Genomic DNA, 17,438 nt, shown 5'->3' on the forward strand with positions numbered 1-17,438 from the left:
ATTTGTGCAAATATGAAATGTCAATATTGTGCGTAGTCGTTGTGGCAGGCAGTGTTTGTTGTCGGCTGGCTGAGAAAGTGCAGCTCCAAGGTGTAGTGGCACGGTTTTTATGCATCGAGCAGGCATGTTTGCATATATTTTTTGGGGGGCCTAAAGGTCTTTTCAAGTGGGGTCTAGTTTTGGTATTTGGCGTTAAAAATTCATCACCATTACCTTGCGGGCAGGGCACTCCGCTCCAAATTCAAACTCAACCCCGCACTCTGGACAAATGGTAAGAGAGCAATTGCCATTTGGGTTAGCATGTAATATTTTGTCTGGGGTCTTTGTGGCCCCGGCCCGAAATGATTAAGGGCGCCAGTGGGATCACTTTGTGCCCAAACCTAGGCCTAAGTATCATCGCTTTATTTAACCCCATCCGCCTGAACGCGAAAGAAAGTGAAATTGATGACACAAATGTTCAAACAACAAGCGCGGGACGACATTGTGGCAGTGGCAGTGGCTGTGGCTGTGGCTATGGCAGCGTGGTGTCTATGCTAAATGGCCTGGTTAAGTAATCTCGTGAGAGTCGCAAACATTGCGCAGTCAGAGAATGTTGTTAATAGCTGGAGATGCGATGACAAAAGCCAACGCTGCTGACGTCTCCCGCTCAAGCCTAATTGCCAAGCCAAGCCGGGGCACCGGTCTCAGCTTCACTTTCAACATCTCAACTTAGAAAGAAGTCGCCGCGCACATAAAGATACGCCTTGTTGTGGCTGGCTGTCTTTTCGGGCTTTGTGTTGATCGATTTGTTAGATATGCGGCAAGCATGCGCATACCTGTATCTGACGCTTGTAGCTTTTGCCCCACCCGTGTTCCCCCCACACACCTGCAATTGTGTCGCTGCTGTTTGCTCAAATGGAATGGGCGCCCTACAACTTTCACTTGCTGAAATGAAGGAAATGGAAATGGAGGCGCGATGTGCGTAGGCAGAGGGCTCAGACAATGAGTCAAATTATATTCATCCATCCGTGGATACGTGGTTAGAGGCCTAATTTGTGTCCTGTTTGGAGTAAATCATTAGATTTGTGTTTGACTCGAGTGATGGTGGATCGAACAGTTGTAGTTCGTCAATTAATCGATAATTTCATATAAGTCAGGGATCTCAAGGATAGTAATTTGTATAATGAAAATAAGTGTTTGATTTGTATTATTATAAATTGTATTTGTATAAATTGAAAAATAAAGGCATATGGAATGTGTATTAGACACCTTGCCGTTCCAAAGATATTTTAATTCAATTTTGAATCAAACAACTAAAACAAAAATTTAAAGTTCTTTTGTATTACGATCTGTTTTATAATGGTTAAAAGAAAGAGTTTTTAAACAATTTATTTCAAAGTTTGTATTAAAACTGTATTCTACTCCAGTACACCTCTATATTAATATTGTAACTATATCTAGGTTACTTTTTAACTTTGATTTTATTAAATTTATATCTCTAATTTCTGATCTCTGATTTAAATAACATGCCGTTTTTTTCGGTTATGTACAAAAAACTTAAAATGGATGTATGAAAATGTGATGAAGGGATGGGAGAAGTTCTTCATACCTACTTTCAATCTTGTGGCTACTAACCGTATGCCTTCAGTGACCGACACCGAAGGCCCACCCAAGTCGCATCTGCACCTGTCGCTGCTGCATGCTGATTGATTTGTGACAACCTGTTGGTTGACTTTTCTGGTCTTTACATAACCCTGGCCGTGCCTGCCGTTGGTCGGCTTTCATTGCAACACACGCACTTGCGGAAGTGCCGACGATAGTGATGTCTTGGCCGTGGTCTATGGTCGATCGAGGGCTGGCCTGTGCGCATGCGCAATAAACCGTTATATGCATAACGGCACCGTGCGCAGTGCTGTTAATTTCTGCGCTCTGTGGCACGCTGCAGAGCCGTCAAGCGGTCGATGGGTCGTCGTAACGTCAGAGCGGGCCGAGGCATGTGCTAATTAAATGCTGATGAAGTCGGGGAGTTACGTGGCCTTATATGTCTATGGGCTAAAAGTAGAAAGAGACCTCTCTAAATTGCACTCTCACTCTCATTCTCGCCGAGCGAAACGGCCTATAAAAATGGCTTGTAAAAAGTTGGGCCATCCTTGGTCACACCCAAAGGAATGTAGGGCGGCCGGACGGGCATCCAGCTGGTGCCGCTGGGGGCAACATCAGCGGTGTGGGCCGTGTGCAAGCCCTTGATTGATGGGACCGATGAATGAATAATCTCCAGGCGATCCCGTGTATGCCCGCTGGACAGGATCCACTTTAAGGCCAGCATACCGGAGGTGGCCAATGCAATTTTTCCCATAACGAATGATGAGGTCGACAGCGCCGTCAGCCATTTCAAGACCAAAGGCAGCAGAACGATTTTGGCCACAGCTGCGGCGGCTAGCACGGGATACAGCATTTTGGCTAGCTTCTTCTGCTGCTTCTTGTGCTGATGCTTGCCGCGTCCTGTGGAGAAGCATCCAGCACTTGAGAGCATGGAAATATCTATGAGTACATCATCAACTCAACCCACCTTCGGTAGCCCACGTATCCAGCATATTGCTCATCTCCTCGGCACTCAGCTCGTCGTTGAGGAGTTTCTGCAGCTGCAGCTCGGCAGTCTGCATCCACTCACGTTGCACTCGATGGTGCTCCTCGGTGGCAGCTTCCTGCTCGGCATCCTGCTCCACGGCCGCCACGATGGCCCCGCCCAGTTGCACGGCAGGTGGCAGGTGGCTATACGCCACGCTGAAGGACACCGCAGACAGGAGATGGAAAATTGCAATTGCGAACGCAATGTTGAACATGTTTTCGCCGTTGCACAGCTCCCAAACAACTGAGCAGAAGTGGGCGCCCAGTGCAGTCGGTAATGGTAATGGAGCACCACTCTCGTCGTTGCACTTGGTTGCATTTCAGACTTTTATTTAGACTAGCAATCGGTGGGCAGGTTCTTTTGGTGGTCGATGGGTCTATGGAGGGGCCACTGGTACCGCTATTACTTCTGGTTCTACTGCGGTTCGGTTTCGCTGCTTTCGTTCTTCCCTCTCTCGTGGGGTTCCGATTTAGTCTTACTTGAGCGTGAACGGACACATTAAATTTTCCCTACTTTAATGAACGGCTTGCCGCAAACATCATTCGATGTTGCTATTGCTGTTGCCATTGCCGTTGCCGTTGCTTTGGTTGTATGCGCCACACTCGTCATGGGTCACTTGTCCCAGCCATCAACAAGTAAAAACTCTTCATTATCGTGGCAGGCAGTTTCCCTTAAAAAAGTTTTTCCATTTCTAAACTGTGAGCTTTCATTCACTCACTCACTACCTCAGTCACTCAGAGGGGTTTCTAATATTTATAAATAAAATCACGTCTCGAATGCATTAATATTCCAGAAAGGATTCCCGAAAACTTATATTCATTGTGAACGCAAGAGTTCTGACAAAGTTCGGAATAATTAGTGTTAATTGCGCTAGACCTACGACAAATATATATTTTTTATTTAAGTACCAAGGCCACTTAAACAAAATTGTCCAAAAAGGTTCACATTGCATAAAAATAAATGTATCCAGCCAAGTCGTAGGCCTAGTTGATAGAACTCATTGAAATCGTATTAATTTTGGTATTAAATAAGTTAATTCATTTACTACATAAATAAATAAAAATAAATTTTCAAAAAATTAAAATTACGAGCATCTCTTTAGTGATTTTTAAGCTTTTATTTTATATTAAATGGTGTTTGTTGTTTAAATTAACTTACTTCCTAGAAAGTATCTCTGGCCTGCAATCAGGTTTGGGGTTTGGTAATATGTATTATTAATTACCAATTAATTGTTATTTTAAGGAGCAGACAGAACCGATGGCAATTCCATTAAAAATTGCATTTATTATTTTCGCATAACCATGAATTGCAGTCGTGAACAAATATCAACTTCAAATTAAAGGTATTTCATGAGCTCGGCACGGGCTTATGTAAATTTCCGGTAAAATGAAACCATCTCGTGTGTTTGTTTGTGTATAAATCCGCTTAATTAAATTCCAGCAACAAAATATACTTCTTGGAATTACATCAGGCAAATGTGATTGCAGCAGTGCTAACGGAAATTAAATAACGACCCAACTGAATTAGGATTTTTGGGCTGAAAGAGACCGAAACCAGACGAGACAAATAAACTTATCTTGGCTTGAACGAATGCGAATGTAGCCTCAACCATTGGGTGGTTCGAGTATCTGTAACTGTTGCAATATATAGTATTAAATATACTGCTTTACGTCTGGGATGCTATATATTCACATGGTGTCCAAACACGCATTCATATGCACACGCGTGCCACGGAACTAATCGTAGTCAACGTCAACCGTCAACCGTCAACTTTAAAGCTAACGCTCTTTGCTGTCGTCACTTTTCATGCCCAAACTTTGGGTCTCTGGCTGTGGCTCTGGATGGGGTTTTGGCAGCTGTTCAACGGAATTTATCGCTGGTTGGATGTTAGCAGTACTTTTATTTTGCATCCGGTTGCTGGTATAACCGCACAAACGCACCGTAGCGACGTGGGCATACGTCTAACGAGTGGGAATACCTTCCAACTAAAAGCTGAACTAAGTAATACTAGAGTTTATACCTGATGCACTGGGATATAGCATGAAATAAATAAATAAATTCCCTAAAAAAGAGTGTTTCAAATTGTTGATTCCAGCTGAGGGAAGTTTCTGTTTTCCTGTTTCTTTTGTCATATATTATTTCTAGTAGTTCTATTTCACTTGACAGTGCGGAAGTCTCCGCCTCGTCTTTTTTATAGCCCACCGCCAGAGCAGACCAATCAATGCTCGAACTTCGATGGGTTTTGATTGTGATAAGGGGAAGGGAGTGCCGAGTGCTGCTAACTAACCTAAATCAATAGCTAAATCTTAATTCGTACAAAACGTTGCCTACAGATCAGATTTTCTTTAAGACTATTGCTTTGCTGGCATAGCCATGGCCGCCACCGCCACCTGTGGTCTTCAGGCTCATTACGGCCGTAAAGAGAGCAAAGAAGAAGCCGGCCAGGCCCGTGGTGCCCACGAGTAGCGTGAGGCCGCCAATGAGAACGGGTATGAGGGTGAGAAACTTCAGTTTGTAGGCAATCAGAAGTGGCAGCAGCAGCTTTTGGATTTTCTTTTTCAACTTTTTCAGCTTGCGGCCCTCTGAGGCGTCCAATGCCATACGGTGAATGTAACGGCCTTGGACTGTAGCTGTATCCGCCTCTTTTGAAGTCGATATTTTGGCTGTGGAGGGGATGGTTCTTGTGGTGGCCTCCAATTTATTTGAACTTGTCTCATCTGCAAATTAACGGAACAGAAGCTTTAGTTAGTCAGTTAATTAAACGGTCAGTCCCAGACCACATCCCTGAGGTGTTCGAGCGCACGCTTCATAGGCTGGTATATTATGAGGAAAATTCATTGGAAAGCCCAAACCCACCTGCCAGGAACTGCAGAGTCCCATCCTGCTGCTCCTCATCTATGTCGCTGAGAAGAGTACCCACAGAGTCGCAAAAATTACGCACTTTCACCAGAGCACGCTGGAAAGGCCCTAAGTAGGATTGGATTCCCAGAAGTGTTGGCTTCTCAATGTGTTTAATGGCATCGGTATTTTTCACATCTTCATCATCATCAGCATCAGCATCGTGGGAGTTAGTTAAAGTTGAGGCCGCCGCATTGCGCACATCCGGCTCGGCTTCCTCCTCCGCAGCAGCTGGCAGCTGATGTCGAAGTTCACCCCCGCGTCGCATGGATTGGCTTATGGCCAGGACATATCTGGCGGGATCGCTTAGAGTTGTCGCTGGTGCTGCCTGTGCCCGAACCTGTTTGTAATTTCCGCCCGCCGAAGGTGGAATGCCACTCCTCGCACTCTGATTATACCGATGATTGTAGGCGTAGTAATTGACAGGAAGTCGTTGGTTCTGCTTCTGCTGCTGCTGCTCTTGCTGCTGCTGCTGCTGTTGCTGCTGCTGTGGCGAAATTCTGGGGGCACTCTCTCTTTCCGGCTGCACTGAGCTGGGTGCCGTTGCCTGCAGGATAAGCCAATTGTTGTGCTGGGTGAATGGCTGCCACGCATTCAGCTCCAACTGTAGTTTCCCGTTTCGAGCCGTAAGGATGCCGGAAGAGCCGTCATTAAAGTGATTGTTGCTGTTGCTACTTGTCGACGCGTTTATTGTTACGAGCATATAAATGCCGAGCACAAACACTGCTCGATGATGCCACATCTCTGGGTTTTTGAGTCCTGTTGCTCTTTTCACACACGCACTCCGGACGCCGCCTAGAATCGAACTGAGGGCCTTCGCGTTTCCAGATCTTTGCAGGCCAAATTCTACAAGCCATTCGACATTTTATGGACGTTTTAGTTGAGTGATTTTACGGCCTTTCCCCAAAAGTGGCTGTGACTCCGACAGTGGCTTTTGGCTTGTGGTCAAGCGCTCAAATGATCGCCTACTTAGTCGATTCAAGATTTTCACATTCAAGAAAGACTTTTACCACACACTTACACACACATAATCTGTCAGGCGTAACACGATTAAATGGAGAGAACTTGCCACCTCCCATTGGAGTACAGGGCTTGCTTGACAGTTTGATGCTTCATGGAGTGTGCTCCACGTGCTGCTGCCTTGGCCATTGAAGCGTTGCCATTTTAATTACAAAAACAATGCCTCACTTGTTTGCTGATGATGGTACTCTGACTCTGACTGGGCTTAATAGTTTCACTTTTCTGCATCGTTGCCCAGTTGCCCTGTTGCCCTGTTGCCCTGTTGCACGTTCAACGGCACGAGGCCAACTAACAGCCTTGCACCAGATGGCATTCTATATCTATCTTTATATGTTCAGATGTCCATCTCTCAGCCCTGGGAAAGTGTGCCCAATGGGTAAATTCGTGTAATTTTGACTCCGTGCGTGCTAATTGGGCTCTCTGAACGAGCAGCCACCTCTTCCCTGTTCCCTGGGGCAACAACGGCAGCTGGTACGGCCCACTTATACTGTTTGTGCCACCACTTGTATGTGTGCAACATCTCACTCAGTTGGGTACGCACATCAGGTGCCCAGCGTGCGTTTAATCTCTCTTAATGGGTCTTGATGGGTCACGACAAGTGGGGGACAGGTGCAGAAGCAGCAACCTGTACATACTAAAGGTCTTGCGAAAATATATGTTATGTTGCACTCAGCATATTTTTTTTAACTAAAACATACTCTTGGGCGCCATTTTTCTGGTTTATAGGCAACTGAAAAACGTGGACAGCTTTTCAGCATGTCTTATGAGCATTCACCTTTCAGTACTTTTAGGCATGGCATGCAAAACAGTGAAGAAATTATACTGAGAATATTATTTATATTACAAACTTCAGAACTTAAATACTTTATAAGGATTACAAAATGCCAGTAAGTGGCAGAGAAAATGCCCCATAATTGTATACCAATCAATTTTCTCGGAGGTGTTACCTTTTTCCATTAATATACAAATATTTGATATAAATTTAATATATTATATTTTAAAGTATTTTATAGTTAGATTATATGTATATGGGGACACTAAACTTTGTTATTCCTCTGTTATTAAATCAAAGTGAATTTAATTTCACTTTGTTTGTATTTTAAAACCGAATATTTAATTCTCGGAGTGTAACGCCTTGCATGTGTTGGATTATAGTTTCTTTGTGAGGCTTAGAGACATGCGTAGGCGTTTATTGGATTCGTAAGAAATGCATCTCATACCCAGAAGACTTATGGATGCTGAAAGCATGGCTTATTCGTATTGCTTATGGCTTTGTTTTTCTATTAGATGACCAGAATGATGGATGGGGGAAGCTTACATCAGTAAGTGATAGACCGAGACCACGATAATGGAAGTCTTTCCGCAGGCATTGATAATGGCAGACTCGAATTGCAGCTCTTCTGAATTGAAATTGCTTTCGTTCCATGGCCATTAGCAGCTGGCTATGATTGATTGTGGCTGAAGGAGCTGGCATTAAGAGAGCATAGAATCATAATAGAAGCTCAGCCATGGGTGGACTGCTGGTCAGTACAAGACTCTTTCACTGCACTAAAACCCGTATTTCACTTGGTTTTTTTTCGTGTTGTTTTGTCAGGGCAATTCAAAGATCAAATAGATTGGTTATGTCCACCATACAGCAAACATGAATCAAGCTAAAACTTAAGCCATTTCAACCATTTATTTTTTATTACCTAACATTTGCATGTGCTGGCTGCTTTTGCTGCTGGCTGGCTGATGATTTGATGAGCTAACAACTCGCACTAGCCGCGCCCCTCGAGCCTGGCCCCCTCGTCTTGCAGTTTTTGCCTTGTGGAGCGACTTTTAGTTGCTTTTCTACGACTACTTTATGCTGTCTCATTGTCTGTGCATCACTTCGATTTCATCTGGAGCTGGCTCTGTGCTAAATAAAACTAGTTCAGAAATCAGAACTCTTCCTACGCCCCGGACATAATGGAAATCATAAATTAAATTTCGTACAGTCTGGGACCGGGCCAAGCAGACACTCCCAAGGCGCTGCAGTGGGGCTGGCTCAATCCACAAAAGCCACTTTGCTGACTCAAAGGCCTTGCCTTGTCGGCGGAGTGTGTGCGACATTTAATCGTTCACAAAAAAAACACTTTTATTGTGGTTGGTGGTTGGTCAAGCTGCTTTGGACTGCGACTATTAAACCGAAAAGCGTTTGGCATTTGGCATTAGTTCTACTTGCGCTTCGTTGGCATTCGTTCGGGGTCTACAATGAAAGTGAGTTTTGAAGGATGCGGTTTCAAAGCATACACTAAATTTTAACCAAATCCATTTCGTCCATTTCGTCATAGTTATTTGTATGTGTCTTGGCGATGGCCGCCATTCTGGCAACCACAAACGCAGGACTGCTGGGTCTGCTGAAGGGAGGAGGCGGCAGCGGCGGGGGCTACAGTGGGGGCTACGGCTATGGTGGAGGCTCTGGCTATGGCGGTGGATACGGAGCAGGATACGGCGGTGGCTACAACAGTGGCGGCGGCGGTGGTGTCCAAATAGTCAAAGTGATCAACACCTATGAGGGTGGCCATGGAGGCGGTGGGGGCTACAGCTCAGGCGGATATGGCAGCGGCTACAGCAATGGCGGCGGCTACAGTCATGGCGGCGGCTGGAACACCGGAGGAAGCTATGGAGGCGGCTACGAAGGTAGCTACGGAGGCGGCCACGGAGGTGGCCATTCTCATGTGGATGTCTACAAGGTCATTACAACCACTCATGGCGGTGGACACAGCGGAGGATACGGCGGAGGATACGGCGGAGGATACAGCGGAGGATACGGCGGAGGGTATGCAGCAAATTATGGCAGTAGCTACGGCGGCGGGTACGGCAGTCAGTCCGGATGGTGGAAAAAGAAGTGAACACCTTACCCACTGGTTCCCCAATTATCAGAGTTCCGTTCCAATTAGCTGTAATCCAGATAAAACCCGTTTACCCGTACCTTTTAAATCTCCCACAAAAAAGACCGACCAAAATTCCAAATTAGCGAAAACTAGTTTGAGATTTTCTGTAGACTGCGCGACTTCTATCCAATAAAAGCAAAAGTCAATAGATACGACAAATAATTTAAACAAACACTTTTCTTTGACCTTATAAATCTGGTTAAATATTAATTATTCATTAATTTTTGGGGGTCATACTTGTAACATTATTATCAGAGTTACATTAATTAATTACTCAAATATTTCAGCTAGGGTTGGCTCTTTCCAAATTGGTTGAGATGATTAGAAGACTATCTATTAAAATTCAGGTTTTTTCCTACCTTCAATTAATGGCGATAATAAATTCAGACTGAAATTTTAGCACCGATTTATTATACGAGTATTGTACTATTATTTTAGATAATATTAATACAAGTAAAATTAAAGCCGTATACTGATTTAAAGTTGATTTAATTATCTGTTAAGTGTTTGTTTTAGACGCTGTGTGTGTTTTAACCTGGAAAACTTTAACTACTATTATATTTATGGCCAATGGCCAACCCCGAAGACAAATGTGTGTATTCAAAGCGTTGGTTTTTAATCGATATTATTTGACTATATGTCGAAAGACCATGATTTTGTTTAACATACGACTACAGGATACAGACATTAACCAGACTACTTGGATGATGATTAATTTAGCTTAGTCGAATGTGTTCTGTTCGCTTGCAGGCAGACAGCAGCAGCTCGAATGTTGTGCTCAGACTTTTGCCCAATTCTGATTAAGTCCAGAGGGAGAATACTCGTACTTACTTCTTGTTGAATCAAACATTTCTCCATGACTTTCTCTGACTTGGCTTGGTCTCGGAAATGTTTACAAATTTGAACTTTGATCCATCTTGTATCTTGGCTTAAATCTCTGGCAATCGCAGAGGAGCAGACAGCAATAAGACAGCAAGAGCCATAAACGTGGGCCATAAGGCTACCGAAAATAGGACAAACATCCAGGGACAACCTCACACACTGTGGAGTGGAGTTTATGGATGGCGGATATGTGCCCGGATACATGCGTACACATGTTTTATAGGGCAAACTCGAGGAACGGAAGTAGTATTTCGGCAGTAGACGGGGATGGCACTTTACACTTTACCTTTAACCTTCAGCCTTAAAGTGCGCGTGCTATGCTATGACATGATTTGAGTGGAAATTATTTATTAGATATTTGTATATATATTTTTTTAAACTTTTATGTTTCTTACAAACATTGCTGCTTACATGCGATTTACACTTACGCGCTACCAAATAAATAAGTTAAATAAATAAATTATTACACTTAGACACTACATACAGTTAGAGACAAGTTAAGATTAATGTGTGCGCGCTGCCAGAATGAGATGATAAAGAGATGTACTGTAAGTTAGCTGAAAATTGAGTACAGGCGGAAGTACGAGATGTAATTGAAAAGTGCAGTTAGCAGTGACGAATGTAGGAAAGAAAGATATACCATACAGAGTACAGATGCAGAGGCAGAGGCAGAGTTCAGAGCTCTGGAAGATGGTTAACAGTAAATGCAAATGCAGAGAAAGGGGGAAACGGTGCAGAGCATGTCAGACCAGATCAGAGCGGAACAGAATAGAATAGAGAAGAGAAGGGAGAGGGGAGAGGAAAGAGCAGAGAGCAGTGAAGAGTGCGCTACATATTACCAACAAAACATAATCGATTTAAAGCAAATACTAATCATTAAAAAGTGTGCAAAGAACTGCATTGCGACCACAGTGGGAACGCACGTTCTAGATACATTTCAGGCGATGTATCCATAGGTGCCACTGGGCGGAGAGTTAACCGTTGGAAATGCATCAAGTCTTCTTGTCTTCTGCCCGAGTGCAAGTGCAAAAAGAGAGTTAATATATGTATATATATATAGTATATATATCTATGTACGCGTAATTACAATCTGTGTGCCTTGGCGCCCGTCTGCTTGTAATTTATCCACAAGATAAATGCAGCTATCCCCTAGAAGCCCCCTAGATTGTGTTTCTATCATACGACCGTCCTATGACTTGGTCACCTGTGGCGCCGCCGACTTCGGATGCAGCTGCTGCAGCTGCTGCTGCTGCTGTTGCTGATGGTATAACTGTGGATGCGCCAATTGCTCTTTGTGGGCGCGGTACGCCATTTCTTGCGCCTCGTTGAGGGAGCGCCTGTCCCAACCACCGCCGCCGCCTCCACCGCCACCCGATGACCAGCCACCGCCCCCACCGCCGCCGCCGCCACCCGACGACCATCCAGAGCTGCCACCGCCCGACGATTTGCCCGACATGAGCTTCTTCAGGCCAATGATACCAGCCAGCAGCAGGGCAATCTTCGAGATGATCAGAGCCTTGCCAGCCAGTATGTATAGGGCGCCCATGGCAATGGGGATCATGCCCATCATTTTCATGGCCATGCCCATCATCATCATGCCCATCATCTTCTTCATTTTGCCGCGACCTGCGAAGAAAAAGAAATGTATTTGTCTTTAATAATTTTCCTTTTCCTAGCTCGGCTCAGACCTCGACTTCGTCTCCGAGCTCGACTCCGACTCCTACTGCGGCAGAGACTGACTCCCAAGATGGTGAAAGTGGTAGCAGCTCAATTACCAAAGGCTGTGTGAGAATATTTTCCCAGATACTGGGAGCTTGCGCTGTGGTATTTCGTTTGGGCAGCTGGTGCACTGCGGCAGAGTGCATCACTGGGACTGTGGCAGCGTGTGTGGCTTTCATTTTGCTGCCGTCATTAGGGACACTCCATTCGATTTCACCTGATTGCAGGGGAAAATTGCATATGGCCGTGGAAATGAGACGGAAAATGGAGACGGCCAAGTGTCCGTGCTAATGCGGCCCAGCAGACAGATGAGATGATGTCGCACTGCCGCTGTCATAACCAGCTTTCGTCAGGCTCCAATCGGTACGATTGCTATTAGCCAAAAATGGTTTCGGTCTTGCCATTTGGGAAAGTGTTGGCCAACTTGTACTCGGCCGCGTATCGATTAAAAGATATTGATCAATGATTTGAAAGTAAGAGAAAAAAATGCATGTGCCGTGAAAGTAAGTTCACTTTTCATTGCAATGGATAAAATCTTGAATGTGGATGCAGCATGAAGCATGCAGCTCTAAGTGCTCGTGTCAAATTTGTAATTGATGCAAGAGCCGAGCCGCTGAAATGGCAGCTTAAAATGGAAATAAAATGGAAATTCCAAGATGCCAATGGCAATGGAAATGCACGGCATGGCCTGGTCGAGGAGTCGAGTTGTACATGGCCCAAGAGAAACGTGGTCGAGCACTTTCATTCTATTTGACATGGTCATGACATCCAAGCGTGGCTTAGTTTTTGCTCATCGTATTTTCCACACTCTGCCACCCCGAAAGGGCATATGTAGCTTCTTTGGCTTAAGTTTTGGTAAGGTTTGATGAAAGTGGTCCTCAACGAAACAAATCTTTATGGGAAAATGTAGAATATTTAATGGGTAGCCAGAGCGATTTTTGAGATGGAGGAATATCTTCTAGCTGTGGTCTTTAAAGAGCATTGAATTTTCGTTGTTCAATGCCAAAGTTTCTTCGCAAGTTATGTTTATTTTTTCGTTTTTTTTTGGACAACACGAAATTCTGGCTTGACATTTTTGTCATCGCTGTCGCTACTGCTACTGTCTGTCTGCTGTCGAAGTCGTTTCTAAGGTTTCTGGGTCATTCCCCAGTTGCCGAACGGGTTTCTCTCGTGTGTGCGTTATAAAACGAGGAAAATATAAACAATTGCGCATTTTCCCAGAGGCAACTAAGATGGTATCCCCCCACCCAACCCTCTTAACATACAATACAATGCCAATGCCAGCATACAATGATAAGCAAGGAAGTGGGCCAGCCAGCGGTTGCAGCCGTTGCCAATGCAGTTGGCAATGTCATTGGCAAAGATACTATACTTTAAGGCATTATCATGGGGCTCTCGGCTCTAATAATCACCTCCCGTGGAGCCAGCAATTACTAAAGCTGGCTTTTTTACAGTCACAGCTTCAGCCACAGGCAGAGTCAGAGCCAGAGTCAAATTATGTCACTGTTACGCGCAATGGATACTGGGGTATTGAGCGGTAACAGTAATTAGACCGCCCACAGAAAGTGATGCTCATGCTCCGTTCAGGCTTCCGTTCGTCTTACCTTCCTCGAGCCCGCGTCCAATCTCATCGGATGTCAGCTTGGGGAAGCTGACCTGCAGCGAATGGCCATTAAAGAAGTAGCTGAGGCGCTCGGTGAGCATGTTCGTCAGCTTGGCGTCGCGGTCACTGCCGGAGCGAGGCAGCGAGGATTCCAGCTCGTTCTCACTGGTGGCGACGGCGGGACGTGGGGCCGACTCCAGGCGCACCAGCTTGATGCCGTCGGCCACGTTTATGGCATCGATGGGGGCAAGACGATCTATGAAGGAGATGGCCTTCTTCTTCAGGCATGGCACGAATCCGGCCTCGGCACGGGTGCACTCATCGTAAACGCGCAGCAAGGTGCGTGCGCCGGCACTCTGAGTGGTGCCACTGCCGCCAGCGGCTGACAAATTGCTGATCTGCTCGGTGCCCGCCTCGCATCTGCTGGCGAGGCACAGGCACAGGCACAGGGTGAGCAGGCTCAGCGGATGCAGATGCCTTTGCTTGAATGTCATTCTGTTCACTGTTCACTTCTTGGACACTTCACAACCAACACGACACGCGGCACACGACGCGACACACAGGTGCTTGCTTGCTTTGTTAATCCTTGGAGCTAGCTCTAAGGCTTAAGAGTTGGAGGAGTCACTGGAAGCTGCAGCTGCGCTGTTAGCTGGTAGCTGGTGGCCAGGAGCTCTCGTCTAGTCTTGCACTGGCTGCTAGTTCAAATCAAACTGATGCCCAGCCTTGGCGCGCTTTATTCTTTTATAGACCTTTCTTTCTTTCGCCCCAGCCAGACACAGCCGCTGCGAAGCGTCACACAGCACCGCGACTTAATCACAATTTGATTTTCTTCGTACTCGTTGCCGGCTTCGTGGCCTCTCTTCGTGGCGGCTGGGCTTCGTCCGAGCTGAGCTGCAGCTCGTGCTTGGTTGCCAATTTCCACTGCTGGGAATATGTGCTATGCGGTGGCTTAATGATCATTACCGTAGTCGTAGTCGTAGTCGTAGTCGTAGTCGCAGTCGAAGTCTCCTCAATGAACCATAGCCCAGCAGCAGCAGCAGGCCAGGTAGAGACAGAGGCAAGGAGACAGGCAGACTGGCAGCCAGAAAGACGAATGCGAAGGCGAAGTCCAACAGCATTTCCAACGAGTTTCGACTAGTTTTTCCAGCCAGCCATCGCATCGCTTTCGATGTTTATGGCCAAACATATTAGTTGCATTAGTGGTTTTTGGTGGGAGTTCGCTTTTTTTTGTGGAGTTTTGAGACTATTTCTGCAACTGGCTGCCGTTTTGCCCATCGGCACTGCCATTGCCATTGCTGATCCCGCTGCTGCAGCCAGTGCCAGTGCCAGTGCCAGGGGCAGTGCTGCTGCCGTTGGCGTCGCCGTTGCCGTTGACACTTTAATTTCAATTTGGCATTTAGCAATTTTCGCCATTTCGGTTTTAGCCATAAAGAAAGTCATTGGCTACTACACATTTGTAAACGGCCATTTCTTTTTTATTATGCAAATGCCTGGGGCTGCATCGTCCGAGTGGGTGTTAACGGCCCATCCGCCACGGGAGGCCAATGCAATGTAGGTCCCACCACGATGATTTGCATCTAATGGAGCAATAGCCAGGGCCAGGGCCAGGCCAATGACTTGTCAATGCAATAGCATGTGGCCTTGTATCTAGTACTAGCACTGGGACTATCCATCAGGTAGAACGTATGGCTTTTACTTCAAACGGAAAGAAAGCTGTCACTTGCATACATGCTCGTGGTTTTTGTGGTTTATTCAGCAAAAAAATAAAAAATAAACCCCGGGAAAATGCATTTGTCGGAATTCTGAATGAAGCTTTCGCTTAGTCAACTGCCTTCCAGTGGATTAGTTTATGTGGCACGTTTGGGCAGATAACTGAGAAAAGGGATATGAGCCATACTGTGCCCCAGCCCAAGGCTAAGGGCCAATTTTCAACTAATAAACAGGCAAATTAATGACCCGCCGGCAACAGAGATTTCCGACTAATGGACGAGGCGGCTACTGGATGGCTGCCCTGCCTGTGGCATGCCACAACATCACACTTTTAATCTCGGGCACTTTGGCAAAGTATCTTTTTCCCCTGCTGCCTGCGCTCTGCTTTCTGGGCCACTAATTTAGATTTCTTCGATCGCCGCCTTTTTCACGCCACTTTCACTGCCCAGCGGCCCATGGGACAGTGTCTGGGATAGGGGCACAGTCAGAGGCAGGGGGCAATGGCCATCAATCTATGGCCAAGAAAAACTTGGGTTCAGTTTCGGTGGCAAGTATTTACGTGCAGCTTTGTTTCCGTTTAGGTATCGCTTGATGAGCAATGAAAAACCTCTCCGCGCAGGGGTGGCATCATAAATGCCACAAACCAAAGGACAAATTTCTGGACTCTGACAGGAGGCAGTGAACCTGAAAGTGGAGGAGAAAAAGCAGCTTTGAGCACCGGAAAAATAAGTTCATTAACAGGGATTATAAATTGTACAAGTACATACATATTTCAAAAGAAAATTCGTTTAGTTTGTATCCGATTAAGTCCGGAATATTTTGTAGTACAATTTAAGTTCCCCAGCCCCCAATTTGCGGCGAAATTCTTTTGAATATAATGCGACTGCCTTTGAAATAGGTAATATAAAAGAGAGTAACAGCTGTTTCCAAAATGAAATATCCTCGCTTGTGGATATTTAAATCCATCATTCATATTATTGGACATTTCGAAATAAAATTTTCTCTCTTCGCACTACCCATTTCCACACTCTGAACTATGTCGTCCAGAGTGCATCATTGTTTGTGTTGCATTTCTAAGTCGACCTGTCAAAATGTCCGTCAAGGTGCGCATTATCCATGCCCCCGACGACTACCTTTGCACACAATGGACCCAAACGCAAGATTTTTCTTTTTATTCTGCGGGTGCAGCCGCTGCACAACAGCAACCCCAGCCGAAAACATCCGCGTCCGTGCCCCCACGGGTCTGGTCTGTGCAACAGAGCTTCTGCAGTATGTACATACATTGTAAAAGGCAGACATGTATCCATATCAACCAGCCATCTCTTGAGCTGCTCAAGCGCATGTGAAACAATTTCAATTGTTTTCTTCCTCTGTGGTTTCCTCGGGCAAGGCCATGCGACAGCAGCAGCAGCAGCCCCAAGAGCTCCATTGTCTGCCTCCTCAGCCCCGCGGCCAAGGCGCTGTCTCTGTCTGTCCCCGTCGTCATTTGCCACGCCTTGCACTTTTCTCTGGGCCGAAAGATTTTCCACACAGTTTTCCGTGCCACTTTGCGGTCGAGACAAACAAAATAAAAACATGAGAAAACTAGCTGGCTTCGTGGCCGAAGCTTTACATACGCTTTCAGCTTGACAGACTAAAAAAGAAAAATAAAATTAAAAAAAGATATATAATAAGAAATAATAAATAAAATACAAATCAATGAAAAACAAATTAAAATAAATAAGTAAATTGTATGATAATAATAATAGTGATTAAATAATAGTTAGCTATGCTCTTTAGAAATATGTGAAGCTACAATATTTAACAATATTTATTATTGCCATTTTTTACATCACCCTCTGAAATAATCACCTGCAAAGATTGAGTCTGAGATCTGTGAAGTTTATAAATACTTTGATCTGTGCGTGTTTCAAACGTCCGGTAAGATGTAGTGTACCCTCTAAAAAAAATAGACATAGCCACAGCGATTAGGCATCGCAAAATTAAAAGAAGAATTGCGCTTTATTAAACAACAACAACCACAGCAGCGGCTGCAACCACAGCTGCACTTGGTTCGGATGGAAGTTGTTGCGGCTTAAGT

General features: G+C 45.3%; 4 protein-coding genes across 4 annotated transcripts; 1 reads left to right on the top strand and 3 right to left on the bottom strand.

Moving 5' to 3' along the window:
- Positions 1-2,095: 2,095 nt before the first annotated feature.
- On the bottom strand, positions 2,096-2,822 carry LOC108154708. Its single transcript, XM_017285058.1, has 2 exons — positions 2,549-2,822; positions 2,096-2,481 (listed from the first exon to the last, which is right to left on the bottom strand). The coding sequence occupies exons 1-2, from the start codon at positions 2,820-2,822 to the stop codon at positions 2,096-2,098; spliced, it is 660 nt and encodes a 219-aa protein (XP_017140547.1).
- A 966-nt stretch (positions 2,823-3,788) lies between these two features.
- LOC108153929 lies at positions 3,789-6,798 on the bottom strand. Its single transcript, XM_033389874.1, has 2 exons — positions 5,465-6,798; positions 3,789-5,325 (listed from the first exon to the last, which is right to left on the bottom strand). Exons 1-2 carry the CDS (start codon positions 6,246-6,248, stop codon positions 4,943-4,945), a joined length of 1,167 nt encoding a protein of 388 aa, XP_033245765.1. The 5' UTR covers positions 6,249-6,798; the 3' UTR covers positions 3,789-4,942.
- A 1,884-nt stretch (positions 6,799-8,682) lies between these two features.
- Positions 8,683-9,616, top strand: LOC108154507 (acanthoscurrin-1). The gene is made up of 2 exons (XM_017284807.1): positions 8,683-8,767; positions 8,842-9,616. The coding sequence occupies exons 1-2, from the start codon at positions 8,762-8,764 to the stop codon at positions 9,400-9,402; spliced, it is 567 nt and encodes a 188-aa protein (XP_017140296.1). The 5' UTR covers positions 8,683-8,761; the 3' UTR covers positions 9,403-9,616.
- A 1,084-nt stretch (positions 9,617-10,700) lies between these two features.
- On the bottom strand, positions 10,701-14,323 carry LOC108153928. The gene is made up of 2 exons (XM_017284024.2): positions 13,650-14,323; positions 10,701-11,952 (listed from the first exon to the last, which is right to left on the bottom strand). The coding sequence occupies exons 1-2, from the start codon at positions 14,140-14,142 to the stop codon at positions 11,516-11,518; spliced, it is 930 nt and encodes a 309-aa protein (XP_017139513.1). The 5' UTR covers positions 14,143-14,323; the 3' UTR covers positions 10,701-11,515.
- Between the last annotated feature and the right edge of the window lie 3,115 nt (positions 14,324-17,438).

The sequence above is a fragment of the Drosophila miranda genome, chromosome 2 (assembly GCF_003369915.1).
Source record: "Drosophila miranda strain MSH22 chromosome 2, D.miranda_PacBio2.1, whole genome shotgun sequence".
Taxonomy (NCBI): domain Eukaryota; kingdom Metazoa; phylum Arthropoda; class Insecta; order Diptera; family Drosophilidae; genus Drosophila; species Drosophila miranda.

Coding starts and splice junctions, on each gene's coding strand:
- LOC108154708 (XM_017285058.1), bottom strand. CDS start 2,822: ATGTTCAACATTGCGTTCGCAATTGCAATTTTCCATCTCCTGTCTGCG. Junction 2,482..2,548: donor GGATACGTGGGCTACCGAAG/GTGGGTTGAGTT, acceptor GCTTCTCCACAG/GACGCGGCAAGCATCAGCAC.
- LOC108153929 (XM_033389874.1), bottom strand. CDS start 6,248: ATGTGGCATCATCGAGCAGTGTTTGTGCTCGGCATTTATATGCTCGTA. Junction 5,326..5,464: donor GACTCTGCAGTTCCTGGCAG/GTGGGTTTGGGC, acceptor GTTAATTTGCAG/ATGAGACAAGTTCAAATAAA.
- LOC108153928 (XM_017284024.2), bottom strand. CDS start 14,142: ATGACATTCAAGCAAAGGCATCTGCATCCGCTGAGCCTGCTCACCCTG. Junction 11,953..13,649: donor TGGACGCGGGCTCGAGGAAG/GTAAGACGAACG, acceptor TTTTCTTCGCAG/GTCGCGGCAAAATGAAGAAG.